Genomic DNA, 22,083 nt, shown 5'->3' on the forward strand with positions numbered 1-22,083 from the left:
AAAGGCAAGCACTGCAGCATAAAGAATGGAAGCATCATACTCAGAACAACGGGGGGGGGGGACCCATAAGATAGTGGATTTGTTGATATGTCGTTATGAGATTCTAATTCCTGATTTTATAAAGAGAAAATTAATAGACATCTCAGGTGTTATAGAGGATCTATTAGAAATTGACAGAGAAGAAAATCCTCCCTGGAATTAAAGACTACAAAAAAGTAATCATGAATATACTAAATAGATTTTAAACCTCAAGGAAGCAATAAGGAAAGAATAAATGCAGACTGAATTATTGTTACAAAACAGGTTAAAGAAACTAGGACACGCTTTTATCAACTCATCAAGCAGAAAAGATGCTAAAGGCAAAGTAGCTACTAAGAAATGCAGGTCGTGAAATTCATGCTGAGTTATGAGGCTCTTAAAAGACTTATCTTCCACAGAGCAAAATAGAAACTAAGTGTGATGCCATTGTCTGGGATTAACACGTTCAAATTAAAAATGCTATCTACAGAAAAGTTATTTTGAACTGCCACAAACAACAGACCAAGCTTAGGGAACATTTGCAAATAAAAAGAAATATTCACAAACTCTTGGGCAGTTAAGAGTAACTAATGCGTTCTAAGAAAGTGGTTAAGGGGACATGACTTAAATTGAACTGGAGTATAAAGGCAATTACAGACTTGTATCTTCTTGTTTTCAAAGGCTACAAAAAAATTGGGAATTACACTTTCACATAATTTGAAAAGGTGGAATATTGTCTGCTTGGTTTTTATTATTATTATTTTTTGTACCAGAAGTTGAACCTAGGGGGTGCTTAACCTCTAAGCCACAACCCCAGCCCTTTTTATATTTTATTTAGAGACAGGTCTCATTGAGTTGCTTTGTGCCTCACCAAGTTGCTGAGGCTAGTCCTGTCTCAGTCTCCTGAGCCTCTGGGATCACAGGCATGCACCACTGCGCCCGGCAGTTTTCTGATTCTTAAGAGTCCACAAAAATTAATTGTCTTCCCCTATCCTAGAGTACACACCTTTATAAGTATTTATGTCTTTTTAAAAATTATTCTTTGAGCCGGATGCAGTGGTGCACACCTGTAATCTCAGCGGCTTGGGAGGCTGAGACAGGAGGATTGCCAGTTCAAAGCCAGCCTCGGCAACTTAGCAAGGCCCTAAGCAACTTAACAAAACCCTGTCTCTAAATAAAAAATAAAAAGGGCTGGGGGTGGGGCTATGGTTCAGTGGTTAAATGTCCCTGGGTTCAATTCCTAGTACAAAAAATATATATATTCTTTGAATTCTCCAACTAGATTGTGAGTTTCTTGAGGGCAGAAACTATGTTTAATCATCTTTAAATGTGACCATGCAGAGGACAGGTATACAATAAATGACTGTTAAGTGAATTTGCTTCCATCTAGATTAAAAGTCTAGAAAAACAAAGGCCATCCAATCCATTGGACTTATAGTTGCCTCATAGCAACCAATTCATAAAACAAATTAATGACAAACAAAAAGGTCAAGACACAAGGCATCAGCTACACTGGAGACTGAGACAGGAGGATCCCGTAAGCCCAGAAGTTCCAAGACCAGCCTACACAACCTAATCTAACCTAAGTGAGACCTCGTCTCAAAAATAAATAAATAAATAAAAATGTAAGGCATCACCAGGTATGAAAGCTCACTCCTATAATCCCAGCGGCTCAAGAGGCTGAGGCAGGAGGATTGAGAGTTCAAAGCCAGCCTCAGCAATTTAGCAAAGCCCTAGGCAACTTAGCCAGACCCAGAAAGAAAGAAAATGCAAACATCAAAAACCAATCACAGGGGCTGGGGAGATACCTCAGTTGGTAGAGTGCTTGCCTTGCAAGCACAAGGCCCTAGGTTCAATCCCCAGCACTGCAAAAGTAAAAAAAAAATTTAAAAAAAAAAAAAAAAAAAAAAAAAAGGTCAGAGGGTCAGGGTTGTGGCTCTGTGCTAATGTGCACCTAGCACTAGGTTTGATTTCCAGCACCATGTAAGAATGAGTAAATAAAGTAAATACATCATATAACTAAAAAATGTTTTTTAAAAAATCAGAGAGGGTTGGGGTTGTGGCTCAGTGGTAGTGTTTGCCTAGTATGCGTGAGACACTGGGTTTGATCCCCAGCACCACATTAAATAAATAAATACATAAATAAAATGATAATTAAAAAAAACAATCAGAGGGCTGGGATCGTAGTGTAATGGTGGCGCGCTTGCCTTGCATATGTGAGGCACTGGGTTCAACCCTCAGCACCACATTAAAAAAATAAATAAAATAAAGGTATTGTGTTTGTCTATAACTAAAAAAAAAAATTTTTTTTAAGTTTTTTAGATGTTGATGGACTTTTATTTTATTCATTTATTTATATGTGGTGTTGAGAATCAAACCCAGTGCCTCCCACATGCTAGGCAAGTGCTCTGCCACTGAACCACAACCCCAGCTCCAAAAATATTTCTAAAAAATCAGAAAGCAATGGCATATCATTCCTACATCTCAATACTGTGTGTGACAGACCATCTTATTTAAAAAATGCCCACACTTACCACCAAATATCAAGTAACTCATGAAGCCTTATCCAAAGTCCCAAGGAATCAGTTACCACCTGATATGTACTGTATTTTAGTGTTTATTTTATTATATATTTATTCATTTATCATAGTGTCTATTCTCATGGACTGTAAGTTAAGACTATGGCACATGTATTTTTGTTGTTTTTTGAGTGTTTTTGGTTTTCGGGTTTTTTGTTTGTTTGTTTGTTTTGTGGGGGTATTAGGGAGTGAACTCAGGGACACTCAACCACTAAGCCACATCCCCAGCCCTAATTTGTATTTTATTCAGAGACAGAGTCTCACTGAGTTACTTAGCGCCTTGCTTTTGCTGAGGCTGGCTTTGAACTTGAGATCCTCCAGCCTCAGCCTCCTGAGCCGCTGGGATTACAGGTGTACACCACCGTCCCCAGCCAGGGAACATGTTCTATTTGCTGTCATAAACTTCCTCCTGCCCAGAAAGACAGAATAAATATTTATTGAGAGTCAGGATGAAAATGAATAATTTAAACTTGAAATTGATAAATGTAAGACAATATTTTTGAAAACTATGTATTGACTGTAGTAAATTTAAGGGACTTGTCAAAAAATTCACGCAGCTTCAAAATCGGGTTCGTTATGTCCAGGGACTATATGGTTCCTGAAAGAAGTCAGGATCAAGTATGTTATACTCCTGTGGTTTTGAGGGGGACACTGGAGAGCAACTGTACTTCCCATAACATACCCATTAGGGACCTCATCAGAGGTGTAAACCTAGACTTGATAGGATATAGGCTCTGTCCATACTCTGCAGTTCTTTTGGTCCTTGGGGGATATTTTCTTAGGAATATTTAAATTAACTTATTAAACTTTTCTTAGCTGAATAAAAACTTAAACATTGGTTAAAGAAAACCAGTTGTTAACCCACTACTGAGTCCCTCTCTCTCCTTGAGAAAGTATTATCCCAATTGTTTAGAGTCAGAGGTACAGAAAAACAGAGGAATTTAAAAAGTAAGAATAATACAATCCCTCCTTTTTACTGAGTTGTAAATTGAATAAATAGATATAGAAATAAATAAGGACATTTAATTCAGACACCATTTTCAGCACTGGGCATGGTGATGCACATGTGTAGTTCCAGCAGCTTGAGACACTGAGGCAGGAGGACCTCAGGTTCAAAGCCAGCCTCAGCAATTTAGCCAGACCCTGTCTCAAAATAAACAATAAAAAGGGTTGGGCATGTGGCTCAGTGGTTAAGTGCCCCTGGGCTAAATCCCTGCTACCAAAAAGAAAAGAAAAGAAAAAAAAGAGGGCTGGGGTTGTGACTCAGTGGTGGAGTGCTTGCCTAGCATGTGTGAGGCACTGGGTTTGATCCTCACAGCACCACATAAAAATATAAATAAATAAATTTATTTTAAAAAGGAAGAAACTATTTTAAAAAGAAAGAAACCATGTTCAGCAATAGTTGGCTATTAAGAGCTTCCCTTTCAGCTTTCCCCAACCACTCTATGTTCTTCTAGACACATAAAACTATTGATCATTCTTTGAACATGGTGGCCGCTTTTGAGACATTGGGTCTTTGCTTGTAGCATTCCATTTATCTGGAATACGTCTCCTCTTCCCTTTTCTCCTTTCTTCACATAGTGAAATGTTTTCCACCCTCAAGGCCCAGCTACCTCAAACTCACAGGTCCTCTCTTCTCTGTTTCCACAGTCCTTTATACATACTGCTATCATATTATCATCGCTTTACACGTCTTCTCCAGCAGATTCACAGCTTCTTAGAGTTAGGGACCATACCTTACTACTTCTTGCATTTCTCCAACCCTAGCACTCTGATTTTCACTGATTTTTTTAAAAATATTTTTTAGATGTTGATAGACCACCTTTATTTTATTCATTTAATTCTATGTGGTGCTGAGGATTGAACCCAGTGCCTCACACATGCTAGGCAAGCACTCCACCACTGAGCCAAAACCCCAGCCCCTGGTTCCTACTGATTTAACAAAAGTTTATTGAGTAAAGTGGTAGGCACAATTTTAAGGTACTAGAGGCTAAAATAAATAAGAATCCGCACTCCACTGGAGTTCATTATCTAGTGGTTGGGAGGTAGACAATAAACATGTAACAACAAACAAGATGATTTCAAATGATAAATATTATAGAGAAAATCAAATAAGGTAAAGGCATTGAGGACAAGACACATTCAGGGTGGTAAGGTGAGACTTCTCTGAGGTTGCGATATTGAGCTCAGACTGACCAGAGGAAGGATCTAGAGAGACAGCATTCTAGGTAGAGGAGATGGCATGCACACGCCATAAGACAGAAATGATAGCATCCTGCAGAGCTGAAAGAACAACAGCATGGCTAGAGCAAATGAGTGAAAGGAGACCACATTCAGATCACAAAAGACCTTAAAGGTCAGGCAAGAAGTAAATATTTGTATTCTAAGTATAACAGGAAGTCATTGGAAGGTCTTTTTTTTTAAATCTGGAAGAATGTTTATTCTTTTCTTTCATGAAAATTTACATTAAACATTTTCTGAAATGGAGAATTTTAATAATGCACCATGAATATTAATCCCCAATTTTCTGAACTCTTTTTCTTTCTTTTGGTGATCATTCTTATGAACATTCACTTACCCTACACATATTCACTGAGTGCAAATTTCTGGGCTCTGATGCAGTGGTGTTCTTGAGTATAGCTAACTGGCAGTGTTCTTGGTTGCAAATGACAGAGTCCACTCTACTAGTTAAATAGCAAAATAAACTTATTTCAAGAGATTGGATAATTCATAGCATTGTGGGGGGTAAGAGAATTAAGAATAGAGTCCCAGTAGCCAGAAATGATGCCCAAATGTTACCACTGGCTGCTCTTCATTGGAAGGTTTTAAGCCTTGTATTTTTAAAGAAGTCACTCTGATGACTGCGTATAGAACAAATTACAAAGTGTGGAAAAAGAAGTCAATCACATGGATGCTTGATTCACAGTTAGTATTGGTTATTACATATATTTATTATTAAATCAGTATTTATTAACCGTTTATCCACCATTCTCAATTTATCTTTGTTGCTACAATATAAGCAAGATAAATGAGCTATTTGCTGCAAAAGCTATTTATCTGTGCCAGATGTGTAAATATCAAGCTTTCAGGAGATAAAAATATACTAGAAAGCCCCACCTTTCAGGGTGTGCCCCAATTTAGACCAGGGAACAGAATCACCTACGTGCCCCAGATCTTGACCTCGGTACTGCTGAGTTGAAACATGAAAAATGCTGGCACTAGAAATGGTGGTATGGAGTGTTTGCAAAACAGACTATTTCCTGAGGATGTCATCATTTCCAGACTCTAGTAGAAGCCCCCAGAACCTAGGCAAAGGCACACCCATTGCTAAAAGTTAGTGATACTTTCCATAAGTCCTTCAAGGCCTCTGCACATACTGTTCCTTCTGCCTGGAAGACCCTCCCCATCCACTCTTAGCAATGGACTTTTTTTCTTCAAGCATGCTGGGCAAACGCTCTATCACTGAGTCATATCTCCAGCTTCCCTGAGGAGTCAAACTCAGTTTAAGAATCACCTCTGACAGGGCTTCCTCAAATCAAATCCCCCAATCTAAATCAAGTCTCTCTTTTCATAGAACTCTGTACTTTTCTTTCAATGTTTCTATTATTTGTAACCTTAAATTTGTTTGTGGGATCATTCTTTTAATGGCTCTGCATATTTGCAGTTCCATGCAACCATTAGATTTTAAGTTCCAGGAATCCAATAAATCTGCTCATCACTTCCTCCAGAACGCCTGGTGCAAAATACCTTTAATGAACGACTTACCAAGTGAATGAATACTGAAAATATGCCTCCCTATACCAGAGAGGTGAAGGACTCCCTTGGTTGTCTGTTCTCTCTTGGAAAGTTTTAAGTACTCCTCCCCTGTATTTGCATTACCTTCAACAAGAAAGTGAGTTCAGAGAGATGATGGAGCAATTCTTTGCAGACTCATGGTCCTAATCTTTCAGAGTTTCTTAATCTCATCACTATTAATATTTTGGGCTGGGTAGTTATTTGAATGTGGGGGGATGTCCTGCTCATTATAGAATGTTTAGCAATATCCTGGGCCTTTACCCACCAGATTCCAGTAGTACCTACTCTCAAAAAATGACTTCAAGTATTGCTCCAGGCCTGAAAAAATGACTCCTTGTTGAGAAGCACTGTTTTAAAATAGGAAACTTCAGGTCTTTTTTTTTTTTTTTTTTTTTTTTAAGAAGATTACATTTGGAAATTCCAGCTGTTGATTGATGCCTGGGTTACAAGAGAATCCTATCAACCTAGTTAGGTCAAAATCATGCCCAATTCTATCTATTTCCATAGTGCTCTCTGTGTTTCCTTTGAAAGGGCCATTAGTAATGGTCTAATTCAGGGAAATATTCTGATCTTGGAAATTCAGCTCCCTGGACTGTCCTAGAAGGATGAAGGAAAGGGGTGGTGTTTCTGAGGAAACCAATGCTTCTGAGACCCCTCGGGAATTGGCAGTCCCCTACAACTTTTCTAGGGGCATGTCCCAGAGGACAATAAAAGGGAGACAAACAGCCTATTCTGGCATGCTTTTCAGGATCTCTCACTCCAAACAAGAAAGTCTGAGAGGCCTGGTAAAAATAAATATGGCTTAGTCCTCCTGGCACAAGAGCAGTTTCTGACAGCCAAGACTTAACTCACTCTAGGGGGTGACCCAGGCAGGGACTTTGCACAAAGTTAGTTTCTACCCATTGATATTCCCAGTGATTCACAGCAGCCAAGGATGGCACTATGCACCAGAACTGTCCTGAACCATGTAGAAGAACTTGGGATGCACACAGAAAACACAGTCCCTCTTGCCTGAGTCAGACAGGGACAGACAGCCTCCTCCTTCCTCTCCAATCCCAGAAAAACAACACAAATCATGCCTCTGGAAAGGAACCTGTCTTTGCCTACAGAGTGGAAACTGTTTATAAATTCTTAATCCCCTGACATTGAAAGTATGGGGACTGCCTGTCCTGGATTTTTTTGGGACAAATGTATTCAGTATAGCACATGTTCCTAGTTTTTATTTGGAACAAAATATGGTGTCCAGAATCACAAGGTCTTTCTCAACAGGTTTAAAAGCCAGTCTTTCTAAGCAACATATACTGAAACCCAACCAAGAACTGTATCAGAAGGGAAGAGGAGGCTGAGGAATTAGCTTCTATTTTCACTTTTTTCTCCTTGGATTTTAGGCTAAGGTGACTAATGTTAGGATAGACAGGTTCACTGTTTTTCCCAATCACTAAGATCATGCAAACCTGACCTGACTCTACTGCCGCCTTCAGTCAACAAGAAGAACTACACACCCAGAAAACCCACTGTATTAGTTACCATGGTGATGCTAGTTCAACCACATTGCATCTGGATAAAAATTTTAGGCACAACAGTATGGAAAGGTACCGGCTAAGAAAGAGTTAACATCACTTTTGTTGTTGTAACTGTCACAAAGTATGGTTAATGTTAACTTTGGTCAAAGATGGTAATTTGGAGCAAATGCTTGAAAATTTGAAAACAAGCAAGGATGAAATGTCAACCCACCCATTTTGAGAAATATCCTAATATCCATTTTGCACTACACCAAATGACTTTCAGCTCACTTGGGGTATTTGGGCCTTTCTGGCACTATTTATGGTGATAGGAAAGCGATTTAACTAAATCTACAGATGATCCAAAGCCAGGAAACACTGGCATATCAACTTGGAGGGAAAAGTGATACCCTGGCCTTAAGAAAGTTGGGGACTTAGGCAAAAATAACAAAACGAAATTCAACCTAGAAAAATTGAAGGTGGCAAAATTAAGCCATATTGTTAACATGCATTGGGGAGAGGGATGGGTTGCAAAGCTAAGACTTGAGAGGAGTTTACAATTTATGTGAGAACTCAAATGTTAAAGATTGCTAGAAGGTCCTGCAGACAGAAGCTGGAAGAAGGCTGAGGTCTTGGGGGAGTGCAATTCTCAATAAGGACTTATTTCCTTACCCCCTCCCTTCCTTGCCAAGATCAGAAAGTCAAAGAAGGTGAAAAGGCTAACAACATTGATTTACAAAGACAGCGAGGAGGAACTAAGTATGTCTGGGCCAAATCTGGACGTCTGAGCTGGGGCGACAGGACCCAGACAACCACCTCAGGAAATGAGTAAATGAAAAGGGGAGGTCGCGGAATTATTTAGGCCTAGAACAAAACTGCCTAGACTGGGGGAGGGGCGGGGTGTAAGTAGAAAATCTCAGAAAAGGAATTTTGACAGTGAGAATGCTAGTTAAAATAGAGTCCGACGGGCCCCCTGATGACCCTTGTTTGATGTCAATAAAGACCGAGAGGATTATGCATTGGCAAGCCTTGCGTATTCTGGGACATCAATGAAGTATGGACTTGGGGCGGGTAGGGGGCTGGGGTCACGTCCAGGAGACTTGGGTCAGCTCGGGTGCTCCTCCCTGGCGTGGAGCTAGGGTGAACGGAGTCTGAGAGTTGTGTCTAGGATAATTTCTTTTTTTTAAGTTAGGGACATCTGAGCAGTAGTAATGGGGACAGAGAAAGAGACTCTCTCGACGTCTAGGAATGTGGGGGTGGCTTGAGGAGGAGAGGGGCCCTTGCAAGAGGTGCCCGCGGGTGGGGTCTGAAGACCAGGGGGCGGGAGCCGAGGGCGGGAAGGGGCCGGGCCAGCGTTGGAGGCGGGACCAGGCGCGGTGGCGGTGGCGGGGGCTGCGGCGCGGGGGGCGGGGCGGCAGGGCCCCGGACACCCCCTCCCGGTCCCCTGGCGGGGCGGCTTCGGTCTAGCAGCACTGGAGGCAGCAGCGACCCGAGGACTACTTGCGGGGCGCGCGGGCCGCGTTGGACCCGGGACGCTTCCTTTCCGGGACCCTCCGCTGACTCCCTCTGCCGTGCCGTCCCGCGGGAGTCGGCGGGACCCCCGGCCTGCAGGGAGCGCCGGCGGCGGCCGCGGCACCATGAGGCGGCCGTGGGGCGCGCTGCTGGTTGGCGCTCTGCTCTGTGCACACGGTAAGCGGCGTCGCCGCGCCCGCGCCGACCGGCCCACCGAGAAAGTTTGTCCCTGGGTCCGGCAGCTGCAGGACTCACCTCCCGGGAGCCGAAGGGCGCAGGCTGGGGCCTGAGACCCCTCGCGCTCACTCCAAGCAGTGGCCCTGAAATTGCATGCCAGGGATGGGACCAAGAGCTCCCCCAGCTCCTCAATTGCTAGAGGGGACAGTGGTGGCGGAGCTCCCTTGGGCTCTGGTCTGGGCCGGGTGGGGTAAGATCGGAGGCGCTCGCTTGTCTTCCTAGCTGCTCTTTAAAGAGCTGGGGGCTGCTTCCCTTTCAGGTTAAGCCAGGGTCTCTGTGTCCTTGGTGCGAATGAATGTGTGCAAAGAAAGGGAGGAGGGGAGGACGGTCGCTAAACCCATAAATTGTAACTAGCTCTCCTTCCAGGGGCTGGGGGTCTCGGGTGGGTTGCGGAGAGAGGCCTCAGTGGAATCGGAGTACCTGAGCACCGGGAATTCCTCTACTCGGGAAAGATTCCCCCAGACCTGGCTCCCACCGAGGGTCTTTGGGCACTGCTTGCTCGCAGCATCTCCCCTTAGTGGTGTTTTGGGTTCCCTCTCCTGGCTGCGGCCAATCAGCTTCCTGCCCCGGATCCTCCCCAGGGGAGGGGTGGGGGGAGAGGTTTGGAAAAGGGGCTGAGGAGGAACACTGGGAAGAAATTGCTGGGAGACTCCCGTAGATCCGTCCTGCCCGGGGAGCGGGCAGGGGGCGAGTGTTGCTGAACCTCCGAAGGCAGCCTCTCGGCCCGCGCGGTGGGGCCTTGGTCTCGGGGGAGCTGGGCGGATGGCAGCAGGACTGCTGCTTCATCTGCTCCTTATTAATAACGTGTTCGGTGCCCGTACGAAACTGTTGGAGTGTGGTTAGGGTTTCTGTGGAATCTGCCCCTCCGCAGCCGCTTACGACCGTGGGTGCACCCCGTGATATTGCAGCTGCCTCTAAATATTTGCCCCAAGATCAAAGAACTTTGATCTCTGAGCCCCGGCTCATTTCACCCACCGCTCTTCAATGCGGGGGAGATCCGAATCTTCTAGTTTTCCTTGCTGCCCGGATGAGGGGGTGGCGTTCAGAACTGAGGGGTCTGCAGACCCTGGCCTTGCATCGCTTCTTTCTTTAACGTAGAGGAGGTCGGGTGGAAACTGTGCAAATTTCGGAACTTGCCTGGCAGGGCGTGGAGGTGTCTGGGCACTTGTTTTAAAGATTGTTTTACCTCCGGAATTCAAAACGGAGTTTTCGTGTCTGTTATTTAAACTACCAATGGGTTTTCAGTGGCTCTTTCCAAGTCCTCTCTAGCGCCGATTGAGCTCTTTCTGAGAAGTGGTAGCCTGGCCGACCCACGTTCCTCTTCGCTCTGCACTCTCCCCCTCCCGGGCTCTCTCCTAGAAGGTTATTTGTAGCCTCTTCGGCGTGTCGGGACAGCAGCCCTACTGGGGTAGGAATGTAGCTGTTCTTCCCATCGCATGGGCCCCTTAAAGGGACAGCTATGCTTTTTGGGGGGTTTCCCCCTTCGGGCCGCAAGGAAAGGGGATGGAACTTTCCTCCCGGCCCCCTGGAGGAAGTTTTGAAAAAGATCAAGGGAAATGGTTAGGCACTAGGACATAAAAAAAAAAAAAAAAAAAAAAAAGGTTGGGGAGGCTAAAACGGATACCAACAAAGCCGGAGAGGAGATTGTCGCCTTCTGCCCTAAGGAATGGGGAGCTGGAAGGTTCCCCGGCTGAGACTGGCCAAGAGAATTTTACTGCTCCAGAGCTGTCAAAACTGCATACATTACATCCAAATAGAGGATGAGGGTAGAGAAAAATGTATATTTAATGCTTCATAGAAAAAGGGTGAAAGGGTTTCCAGTGACTGGTTTGAGTTCCTTTTTAAGGGGAAAAAAAAAGATTTAATAGAAATTTCTAAGTCTGGGATTTTCTGTACACATAGGGCAGGCCGAAGCAGAGAGATTTACATTTTTGTCGGGCCTGATGCTGAGCCATTCTTGGAGACCTGTAGGAGACCAGATTCACAGGGAGACCAAGCAGTTGCACAGCCTATAATCAAAACTACAGCCATGAAGATCCCTGGCACTAAATCCCAGGGTCTCAGGGACACAGTAGTTCTGGAAATGTAGTAATGGATCAGTTAGGCAAACCTGACCTCATCTAGGAGTGAACCCAGGACACTGAAGTTTAAGGTGCTTATTTGGAATCTGCTAGTCCTTTGGGTTTTTCCTAGAGTCTCTAGGTTTGGGTTCAGACTACATAACACTCCACCCTTAAAGATTTTGGAAGGAAATTTGATGGCTGGGAATAGCCATGGCTATTTTCATACTGAGGGTTATGACTATTTGAAGAGTGGAAACTGTTTGTCCTGGCGGTCTCTTCTAGGTAAGTTAAAAGTTAAAAATTCTGCCCATGAGCTTTTGGCTAAAAGTTTGTTTCTGAGGATGAGTGCGTAAGAGTTGAGCAGAAACTGGTCTCCTTTCCATCTGGCTATTGTCATGGTTGTCATGGTGCTTGAGTGACCTTGTCCCCTGCTCTCTTGGACTTGTGAAAGATGCTTGGCTTGTCACTGATTTTGGATTTCCTCTTCTGTCCCTGTTGAATATCAGATAACATCTTTGGGACTGGCCCATGGTATTAAGAATGACAGCTGCAAGGGAACCAAGTCTGGCCGTGTTTGACACAGAGTATACCAGGCATGTTCATCTTCTGGGCCAGCACAGAACATGGGAGGTCACAGAGGACGGGGCATTTTATAGCTCTTTGCTCACTCTTGCTACTGATTAACAGCTAGTCTTGATCCCTGAGAAGAAGAAAAATGGGAAGGATTATTTACGGTGCTGCTCCTTTAAAGAAAAAAAAATCAATACTGAGAGGTTCTTGAATGGGAACAGAATAATTTCAGGGACTACTTTAAGAAGTAGTTGTGTCTCTTTTGTGACTGGTATATCTCATAATTATGGGACTGTCCCAGGCTCTTGGTCAGCTATGGGCTCTCTACATTCCTTGACGCAGCTTAGCCACCAATTTTGTTCCCATTGCCTGGGCACAGGGCATCTGGGTCCCAGGCCTTGTCTGAGTTGCCATCTCATCTTGAGGAGCCAAAACCTTTCTCTTTTCAGCTCGGTGGGAGTCAGTATCCCAGGGGAGACTAGGTGCTAACTGGTTGTCTGGCAGAGCCTGAGTTTGGCCCTATAAATAGCTCTGATGACTTGCCCTGTGCTTGTTGCTGTCCCTCCAACTTAGAGCTGGCAGGGTCAGGCTCTTTCTCCCTAGTACACGCTGGAGAATTCTGCAAACTTGGGCCTTGCACCCATTCATTTGTTCATTCATTCAACAAACATATTCACAAGCACTAATCTAATTAATGTGTACATAGCTTAGTAATTAAGAAGCACAGGCAGACCTGGGTTTGAATTTTGGCTTTTGGTACTTCTTAGTGACCCTGAGCAAAACACGGAGTCTCCCTGAACATCAAGATTCTTATCTGCAAATGAGGGTGAAGTGGGGAGAGTGGAGTAGTCATCAATTTTCACATAAGAAGGCTTAAAAAAATTAAATTAGATAATTGTATACTCAAACAATTCAGGACAACTACTGTGTTGCTATAGACCTGGATAAATGTCAACTGTTTGTTAGCAACTGTTTGTTGCATAGTAAATCAGATGGTTCTTGACTTTGAAATATGGGAGCCTGCTAAATAAATAATTATAATAATTACACTAGTGTTGTGCTAAAATGGAGGCTTGGTCCCTCATTCATTTCAGCTTCTTTTCTTTCTTTCTTTCTTTTTTTTTTTTTTTTCTCCTCTGCTTTTCTCTTTGAAAAATCTTACCCCTGCTCCCCTGGCTCCGCCCCCTTGAAAATCTAATGAAACCTAAGCATAGTTCCTGCCTGTCCACACTTCCGGAAAAGAGGTCTGTTAAGCTATAATGTGAGTCTAGGGGAGCCTGCTCTGCCTTAGTTCTCCCGAGAGAGGTCCAGGCAATGGAACTTCTTTTTTTCAATGGAACTTCCCTGTTGAGTGGTCAGCGATGCAGCCCAGCAACTTCTTACCCTAAGATTGCTGTGACCCAGGGGGAGAGGTGCTACGTGAGGTTTCTTATAGCTGGAACAGTTTAGGATTCCGAGTTCTCCCTCCCACTGGTCTGGGGAGGGAGTCAAGCCCCAGAGCTCATAAGGTAGTAATTGCCCCAATTTGGGGACTGGGCTATTGGGAGCCTCCTTCCTTCACGACGACTGTCTTCAATCAGAAGCCACGTCACTGTGCAGGGATAATTGATACAGGTCTTCTGCCCTGGACTCCTCCACCCCAGAGTTGGACCCCCGTTGTCTCTGTTTCTTCCTTTTAAGTTGGTGCCTGTAATGTGATGTTTCTGGAAACCGTGGAAAGTTGACCGTAACCCACAGCAGCCATTAAAAAGAACGGGTTCTCTACCTTCCTGGCGGTCCTTTGAGTATTTTCCGTTCTGCGTTTTCAATTTAGCACGAGCAAACATCCTAGGTGCCCTTGGGCACCTCGTGCGCCCATCCGAGCAGACCTCATTCTTTCAGTGCACACAGGCATTCCCGTTCCCGCTCACAGATGAGCGCTCCCAGACGCTCTGCTTCCCCATTATTCAGGTGACAGTGAGGAGGGGAGGAGCACTGCCTGAGACCCAGCTGGGGAAAGCCTGGCTGGGACTTGCTGCAAGCCCCGACTTGGCCTATAGGAGCTCTCCCTCACCTCTGTGCAGAGCCCAGGATCAGAGCTTCGAGCCAAGCCGGAAACAAAAGATTGGGAGCAAACCTCCCATCCGGCTGGGAGGCAGCGACACAAAGGTGCTGCTGCATAATTTATCACCGGAGGTTTTGTGCAGCCAGGAAGCTCCTGGCTTCACAGTGCCTTTTGGAGGGAGAGGGACCCTCCCCTTATCTGGGTATAGGGCCAGGCAGGTACAGAGTAGGGTATTGGAAGAGACACCTGATTAGCACATGGAATGAAGAAGCTTCAAGTTTGTGGGTGTCTCTAGTGCTCTTTCCATGCTCACTCAATAGCTCCACTTTCTGTCAGTCTCTGGGTGGGACAGAGGTGGAATTGTGGCAAAGGTTCCCTTTCCATGGCCCAGGCCTGGGGGGCTCACGGGCCACCACCTTGGGAGCACGGATGAGAATAGGGGACAGTGTCTCTGTTGGGTTGACTACAGCCTTCTGGAAACCAAATGGAAGTGTCAGGTTGTAATACCCATGAGCCTGGCAAATAAGAAAGGGGAGCTCTCTCCTCCTCTTTCCACCCTCTGCTCCCCAAGCAGTTTGAGCAAGAAGTTTTAATTGTATAGACTCAGAGAAGTAGAAAAACGAATGGCTCTAGAAGGTATGTCCGCCCAATGAAAATTTTCTGCTCTTACAGGAATGATCTCTGGTGACCATTTTTGTACCACAGACTGGGACTTGTAGTCTAAACACATGCAAATGTTCTTCGGGGCAGTTAACATTTTTGAGAGTTTTGCAGTGTCCCTGACACTGTGATGAGCATCTAGTGTGTATTGTCACATTTACTCCTCACTTATAAGGCACTGTGAGATTCCTGGCTTAGAGATGGAAGACTGAGGCTCAGAGCAGTTTGATGTCACACAGCCACTGAGTAACTACATCCGGATTTGAGCCCAGGGTCTAAGCTAGGAACTCCCCCAACCCATAATGCCTCTTCTTAAAATATTTGATACCCAGCCTGGCCCAGAAGATCTAGGTTGGAAAGATCTACCCCTTGGATTGACCTCTCTTGTGTTTTCAGTCACTTTCTTAGGGAATCCCAATGCAGAATTCCTTAGGCTTTAAAAGTCTCCTAGAAAATGTGGTCTGTTGCTCCCCGAAGCCCTTTGTTACTGGATGGACCTCGTTTTGACATGTAGGAGAAAGGAAAGCACTATTTTGAGCAGACTTCACGGAGCACAGCCATGTTCAAATCATGTTGGATTTGTGAAATCTGTTGACAGCTTCTGGAGAGGCTAAGTAGAATTTTGAGAACCTGTAGAGAGACAGCCTAGGATTATAGCTACATGACTGGGTGGAGAGAGAGCACACATCCAGATGAAGACAGTGGGGTCAGCGATAACAGTAACAATAAGAACTGCTTATTATTAACTTCATGTATTATCTCATTTAAACCTCCTAGCAATCTTATGAAATAAATAGCATTACAACTCCTGTTTTACAAAAGAGGAAACAAATCCATTCTGAATTTCTTTACACTTTAGTTTCTGAATTCTGTCTTTCTTACTTGCCCCCTAGGAATCAGTTGATAATAAATTAGGCCAGGATAAAGGATACCCTGTGCCTCAAGCTCCTTCAGACAGACAGTAAAGCAGGAGTCTTGCCTCTTCCTCTGGTTATTCTTGCCACCAACTCAACCACTGCTTGATACACAGTAAATTCCACAGCAAGTTTTTTAGCTATCTCAAGCTCAGAAGAGTAGGTCTTAGTAATGCATTGACTCCGTAAGACCATTCTGGGGTTAGTCAAATCTGTGATAGAAATAGTAAGAGCTATCATTCCTTTTTAATTGTATCTTAACTAATTAACTTCTTAGTATTACTTGTAGTACTGGGGATCAGACCCAGGTTCTCTCAGCTGTTAAGCAAGTGCTTTACCACTGAGCTACACCCTCCCCCAACCCTATTTTAATTTTTTTTTAAGAGACAGAGTCTCACGGTGTTGCCCACAGTGGCCCTAAACCCCTGGATTCAATGGATCCTCCTACCTCAATCTCCTGAGTAGCTAGGACTACAGGCACCTACCACTATGCCCATCTTTTTTTTTTTTTTTTTTTTAATTCTTTCTTTATTTTGGTGCTGGGGATCCAACCCAGGTCCTCAAGCATGCTAAGCATGCAATCTACCATTGAGCTCCAACCCCCAGCCCCAGAGTTATCATTTATTGACACCTAGTATATGCCGAGCATGATGCCAAGTGCTGCTTATCAAGTAATTTAATTCTCACAGCATCCATGTGAGGTAGGGGCTCTTATTTTTCCAATTTTCCTGCTGAAAATCTAAGATATGAAATAACTGCTCAGGGTCAGATAGGTAGGAACTAGCAGAGCCAGGATTTGCACTTTGAGAAGTTTGCTTCCTGTGGTTTTAAAAACATTATTAACTTCTGCCTTATAACTTTGCAGGCTGACCATTAAGAGCTGCTTTTCTATGTTTAAGAGAGGGCTGAGTTTTCTGGGACCAGTTATCATGTGTCTGATGCATCCCTTTTGAGGGGGCCCACTGAAGAACCAAGTAAGGCTAGCCTCTAGGGATCAGAGGAATAAAAGGGATCGTAGGACAAAAATAAGAAGAGCCATGGCATGTCAGTTTCACAGGCAAATAATGCACCGAGTAAATGAACTCTTGTAGGAAGAGGGTATAAACGTCACAGAATAGGACTGGGAAGCTATTTGGGAAAGGAGAAGATTCTAGTTCTGAGTCCTGGTTAGGTAGGAAATGACTACTTTTATTTCTTATTCTGGGCCTCTTTCTTCCTTTGACACCATCTCTCACAAGACTCTAGAGGAAAGTATCATTCATTCATTCATTCATTTAATAAAATTTTATGGGTCATCTTATACATACCAAGCATTGACTTATGCACTGGGAATACAAACATTAGGCTGTCACACAATTCCAGCTGCCAAGAAGCCGAGTGTACAAGTGAACAACAGGGCTGCAGGGGCTCCGAGGAGGGGCTTCAGCCTGGGCCAAGTGGGTCCAGGTGGGGAGTGTCAGGGAAGGGTTCACTTTCTAGTCTCCTGCTGCTGCCAAATGCTTACCTTTTTTTTTGGGGGGGGGGGTGTTGGTATTGGTGCTAATGTTCACTGGGCGAACTCTGCCCTCAAACAGTGGCTCTGTTCAGGTCTCTACAGACACCCAGTATCTTTTAGACCTTTTAGATGAAAGAAAGTCCATTCCATGTGACTGCTTGCTGTCACTCCTCGTAGTTTTATCAGTTTTGTCTTGCTACATGGTGTCCCCTTCCATGAAAGATGTCACTGAGTAGGCTGCCCAAGGAGCTGAAATTGTTGACCTGGATGTCATTTGGAGAAATTTCAAATAACTTGTCCTTGTTATATAAGGTTGATAGCTTCCCTGTGACTGCCAGTGGACAGGAGGAGAGAGGGGCTTTAGCGGGGTGGAAGAAGCATCTCTTAGGACTGTTGCTTCCTGCCCTTGTCATTATAATCCTAGGCCCTCTATACCGGTAGCCAGAATGCTCCTCCACACTCACGGGGCACTCCTTAAGCCTTCCTGTCTCTGGTTCAACTTGAAAAAGCTGCTTTGCAGCTGTGTCTAGTTACTGTCTTCAGTGTGGCTCCATGTGACAGGTGTGGCCCACCTTTAGCTGTGGGTTCCATGGCATGATCGAGCACCGTGCCTCTAGACCCTTGAGTGTGCATGAATGTCTCCTGCAAAGCTTATTACAAGTCTGCATTCTGAGGTCACATGGAAAGAATACTGGAATACTGGTTTAGGAGTCAGAATGGAACTGTTGTCCTAGTTCAACTTATCTCATTAACAACCTTGGCCAAAGCAAGTGACTTTTTCTGGTTTGTGCTGGAGACCAAATCCAGGGCCTTGCACATGTCATTATAAGCTCTCTACCTCAGAGCTACACCCCTAGCCCCACCTTACCTATTAAATGAACACTGTAGTTCTACTCAAAGATGGTTAAAAGAGAATGCAAGTGTTTACACAAAAGTAGTTCGCCAATTATGAAGAGAAAATGCAAGGTGTGACTATTTGTTGTCAGAAGTCCTTCCTGGACCAACATAACACTGAGGTACTGGTTCAAAAGGGATGGGGCTCCAGACTTTTCTCAGCTTTCTACTTTACCTCAGGGCAAAGGAAATTGGTATTTACCTTAGCAGTAACCAGAAGGAGAGGTCACTGTTTGAGACCCATTAATTCACTGCAGATTTGCTAATAGAGAATGCATAAAGGAGAGGAATCCAGAAGTTGTACTTTGCCCTTTTGACCTTGAAGATTCTCACAATAGCAATATCATTTATTGGGAGGCAGTATGATCACCTTCCTGGGGGTAAGTGCTGGTCCTATCCCTTAGTATCCCTGTGACATATCTACTGACTTAACCTTTCTGCTTCTCATCCTCTTTTGTAAAGTGGTGATAATAATAAGAGTACCACCTCCAGGGGTTGTGGAGACCATTCACTGATGTAGCAGATGAAAAGCACTTAGAGATGTTCTTGGGCAGCACCTATGAAGTATTCAGTAAACAGGTTTTTTTTTTTTTTGCAGTGCTAGAGATTGACCCCAGGGCTTTGTGCTTGTGAGGCAAGCACTCAATCAACTGAGCTATATCCCCAGCCCTAAACAGTGGTTTTATTATGAAGCTTTTTCTGTGTGTCAGTCTAAGCAGTTTATGTGGAATTATTTAACTTGAGCTTCCCCAAAACCTTTGAAATAGAAAAATAGAACTGTTCTTATATCCATTTTATGGATGAGCAAAACTGAGGCTCAGAGATATTAACTAATTTGTTTAAAGTTGTAGAATTAGTGGTGCTATCATGTTACAGTGTGTCTGGTATACCAGATGGATATTTCCCTTCTCTTATTCAAAAGAAAACAGTGAGAAATTGCTAAGGTGACTGGGGTGAGGAAGATGAGATGTAAATAGTGAGGTTTTGGTTAACCTCTTAAGGTTCAATGAACAGTTCACATATGTCCCAAACATTGATGACTTGATCAGAAATCGTGAACACTTTTTCTTGTTGGTTTGCATTCAGAGAAGGGCTAATGCCCAAGCCCCTGGGGGTCCAGGGAGCTTGTGGTGTGTCTGGCAAACAGCTTTCAAGGGCAGAAGCAGAGCTGACTATTCTAGTTCAACAGTTCTTAAAATGAAGGCTGCCTTTTGCCATCCACAGCCATTTGTTTCCTTTCTTCACTTTCCATTCTTTTACCTAAAAAGGGTTAAAAGCTGGCCTTTAGGATCACCGCCAGGACTTGGCTGAAAAGGCAGAATTCCACCTCTGGGCATCTGAGAAGGGCAGCGGTTGCCCTGAAAAGCTGGCCTTTGGTGTCTGATGTGTCTGCTTCCTGTATGAATGCCCAAGTCAGGGGATCCCTGACTGCCTGCTGCCTGACCTTCACCACAGCGCAGACTTCAGATGTTGCTCTGACAAGCAGGAAGTCATGACTCTCAGCCACCTGCAACTAACTCGATGCCCACCCGATGGAATGCTTTGTTCTTGAAATCTGCTGGGAAGTCAGGACTTCTGTTATCACTCAGCCAGAGGCGGGGGTGGGGCCCTCAGGATCAGGAGCTGAGGCTCCTCTACCTCTTGCACTCCTCCCTTGCGTGCAGACCAGGATGCTGCTGATCCTGCAGTCCGCATCCTGGGACTTGGATTCTTTGAGAAAATGTGGGCCTCGTATCCCCACACACTCAGTCTCTTTGGTGTTTTTCCACCTTCATTTTCTTGTCCAGTCCTGGTGGCATTGTGTTTTATTTTTGCACAAATAAGGAACCTGAGGCTTAGGGATCTAAGTGACTTGCACAAAGTCATGCAACTAATCAGTGGAACCCAGGTCTGTCTGCTCCTGATCCAACGTTTTTTCCTCTGTCTCCCTTCCTTTCTGTTTGTTACCCCTTTTATCCTGAATTCCCTCTGGTGTGTCCTCGCTCCCTGCTGTGTTATCTAGCAGCAGTGTTTCTTAACGTCTGTTGACATTTGGGGCCAGATGGGGGCAGGGGTTATCCTGTGCACTGGAGAACGTTTGGCTGCATCCCTGACTTCTACCTACTAAATGCCAATAGCATCACCAGTCATGACAACCAAAATGTCTCCACACATTGCCCAATATCCCCTGAGGGACAGAATCATCCCCAGGCAAGACCCACTGATTAAGGTTTAAACCTCTTCACCAGGCCTCCCTATCAAGGGGATCTCTGTGTGGGAGCCTCATTGCATGAAGTATTCTTTGCTGTTTAATCCAGACACGGATCCTTAAAGGGGACCTGTACTGCAATGAGCCAGTGTTCCTCAGGCTCTGAATGAGAGAAGGCTTCATCTCTTCTCAATGCTCTCAGAGTAGTCCTGAAAGCATGGGACTGGGATGACTGAATCTCTGATGCTTCCCTGGGGAAGGATCTGGTCTGCACTTGCAGAGAGAACCAGAGAGACAGGAGCTCCGAGCTTGCAGTGAGACCTTCCTGTGAGGTGTGCGGAGATGGTGCATCTCCCAAATGGGCTCCCCTTGCCTCTTGCAGGAAATCTTGCATCTTTTCTAGGACAGCTAGTTCCTTTAGTGTATGGTAGGGGAGGGTCAGACCTCAGTTGAGAATCTAGTGGAAATCTGTGGTCCCTTACCCCAGAACTATACATTTTGCCCATAGCTATAGGAGTTCATAGATCACAAAGGTTGTCCCTCCGTTCATCCATTTGTCCATCTATCCATCTCAGACTACGAACTCCACCTTATGCTCATACTTACCCTTGGGGTTGAAGTGGAGAGAGATGGGTCCAGGGCTCTCCTGACTTTTGGAGGGCTTGGTAGCTTACCCTTTCATTCTGGGCCCTGATCCCTAGGCCAGGCCAAGTCATTGTTATGGGGGATGAGGATGTGCATCAAGAAAGAGAAGCTGGGTCAGGCGAATAGTGAAGGAAGAGGGGTGGCGATTGGGGACTGACTCCCTCCCTGTTCCACCCCAGCCTGAGGGCAGGGCCCAGTCCAGGGAAGGAAGAGGAGAAGAAAGCAAAGGGGAGAGATGAGCAAGGAGCCTGGCCCCCTCCTTCCCCAGCTGCAAGCAGCCCAGCGGGCTAGATGAATGCTGGGAGGTGGGGGGAGTGACCCTGGCAGAACCCTTTGTTCCAGCTGAGGCTGGAGCAGGGGCACTGAGCCATTCACACGCCATCCCAGGGCATCCTGCTGGGCATGCTGGGGAGGGGGCACAGCAGCCGGTCATGGGACTTGGCCAGGCAGATAGCTTGATGCTCAATAGGGAAGCCCAGCTGCGTGCTATGTGCTGGGGGAGGGGCTGTGTCTGCTGGCCTTCCTCTTCCTCTAGGCTGCAGCCCTGATTGGACTGAGTTCCTCTGTCCTGAGGTGGCCAGGTCTTCTCTGCCTCCATCCCCACTCCTCTTGGTCACCCTCCTCAAAACTAAGGTCTGACCACCTGCGCCTGGTACCTGCAGGACTCCTTAGTTAGTGTTACTGGTATGGGGATTTCTCTGCTGCCTGGAGGAACCATTACAATCTGCCAGGCATGAAGTTTTTCTTTTGCTAAAGGGACTATGTATTTCCATAAATACTTTCTGAGGATCAGTGTTACAGTTGCCTATTAATGTGAGCAAAAGAATTCCCCGAAGTGCTGCATACCTTGATAATGTGGGTCCCAGTCGTAATTGACAGAGTGCTTTCCAAATCACTTTTCCTTGGATGATCCTGGGAGGGCACATCTTTTGACCTTATGGGGATCTGTTTCTTTCAGAGGTATTGA

General features: G+C 45.0%; 1 protein-coding gene across 4 annotated transcripts in view; it reads left to right on the forward strand.

Annotated features, from left to right (window-relative positions):
• The first annotated feature begins 9,329 nt into the window (after window positions 1–9,329).
• The window catches only part of LRP4 (LDL receptor related protein 4), a 48,899-nt gene continuing 36,145 nt past the window's right edge, over window positions 9,330–22,083 (forward strand). For 2 of the 4 annotated variants that reach the window (XM_079105675.1, XM_079105676.1), the window contains exon 1: window positions 9,332–9,583. In XM_079105675.1, coding sequence (XP_078961801.1) covers window positions 9,532–9,583 — 52 coding nt within the window. In that variant the 5' untranslated portion in view covers window positions 9,332–9,531. Of the gene's footprint in view, window positions 9,584–22,083 lie in introns of all 4 variants that reach the window. The other 2 variants (XR_013757969.1, XM_079105677.1) reach the window with 2 other exon arrangements.

The sequence above is a fragment of the Sciurus vulgaris genome (assembly GCF_902686455.1).
Source record: "Sciurus vulgaris genome assembly, chromosome: 11".
Lineage (NCBI taxonomy): Eukaryota > Metazoa > Chordata > Mammalia > Rodentia > Sciuridae > Sciurus > Sciurus vulgaris.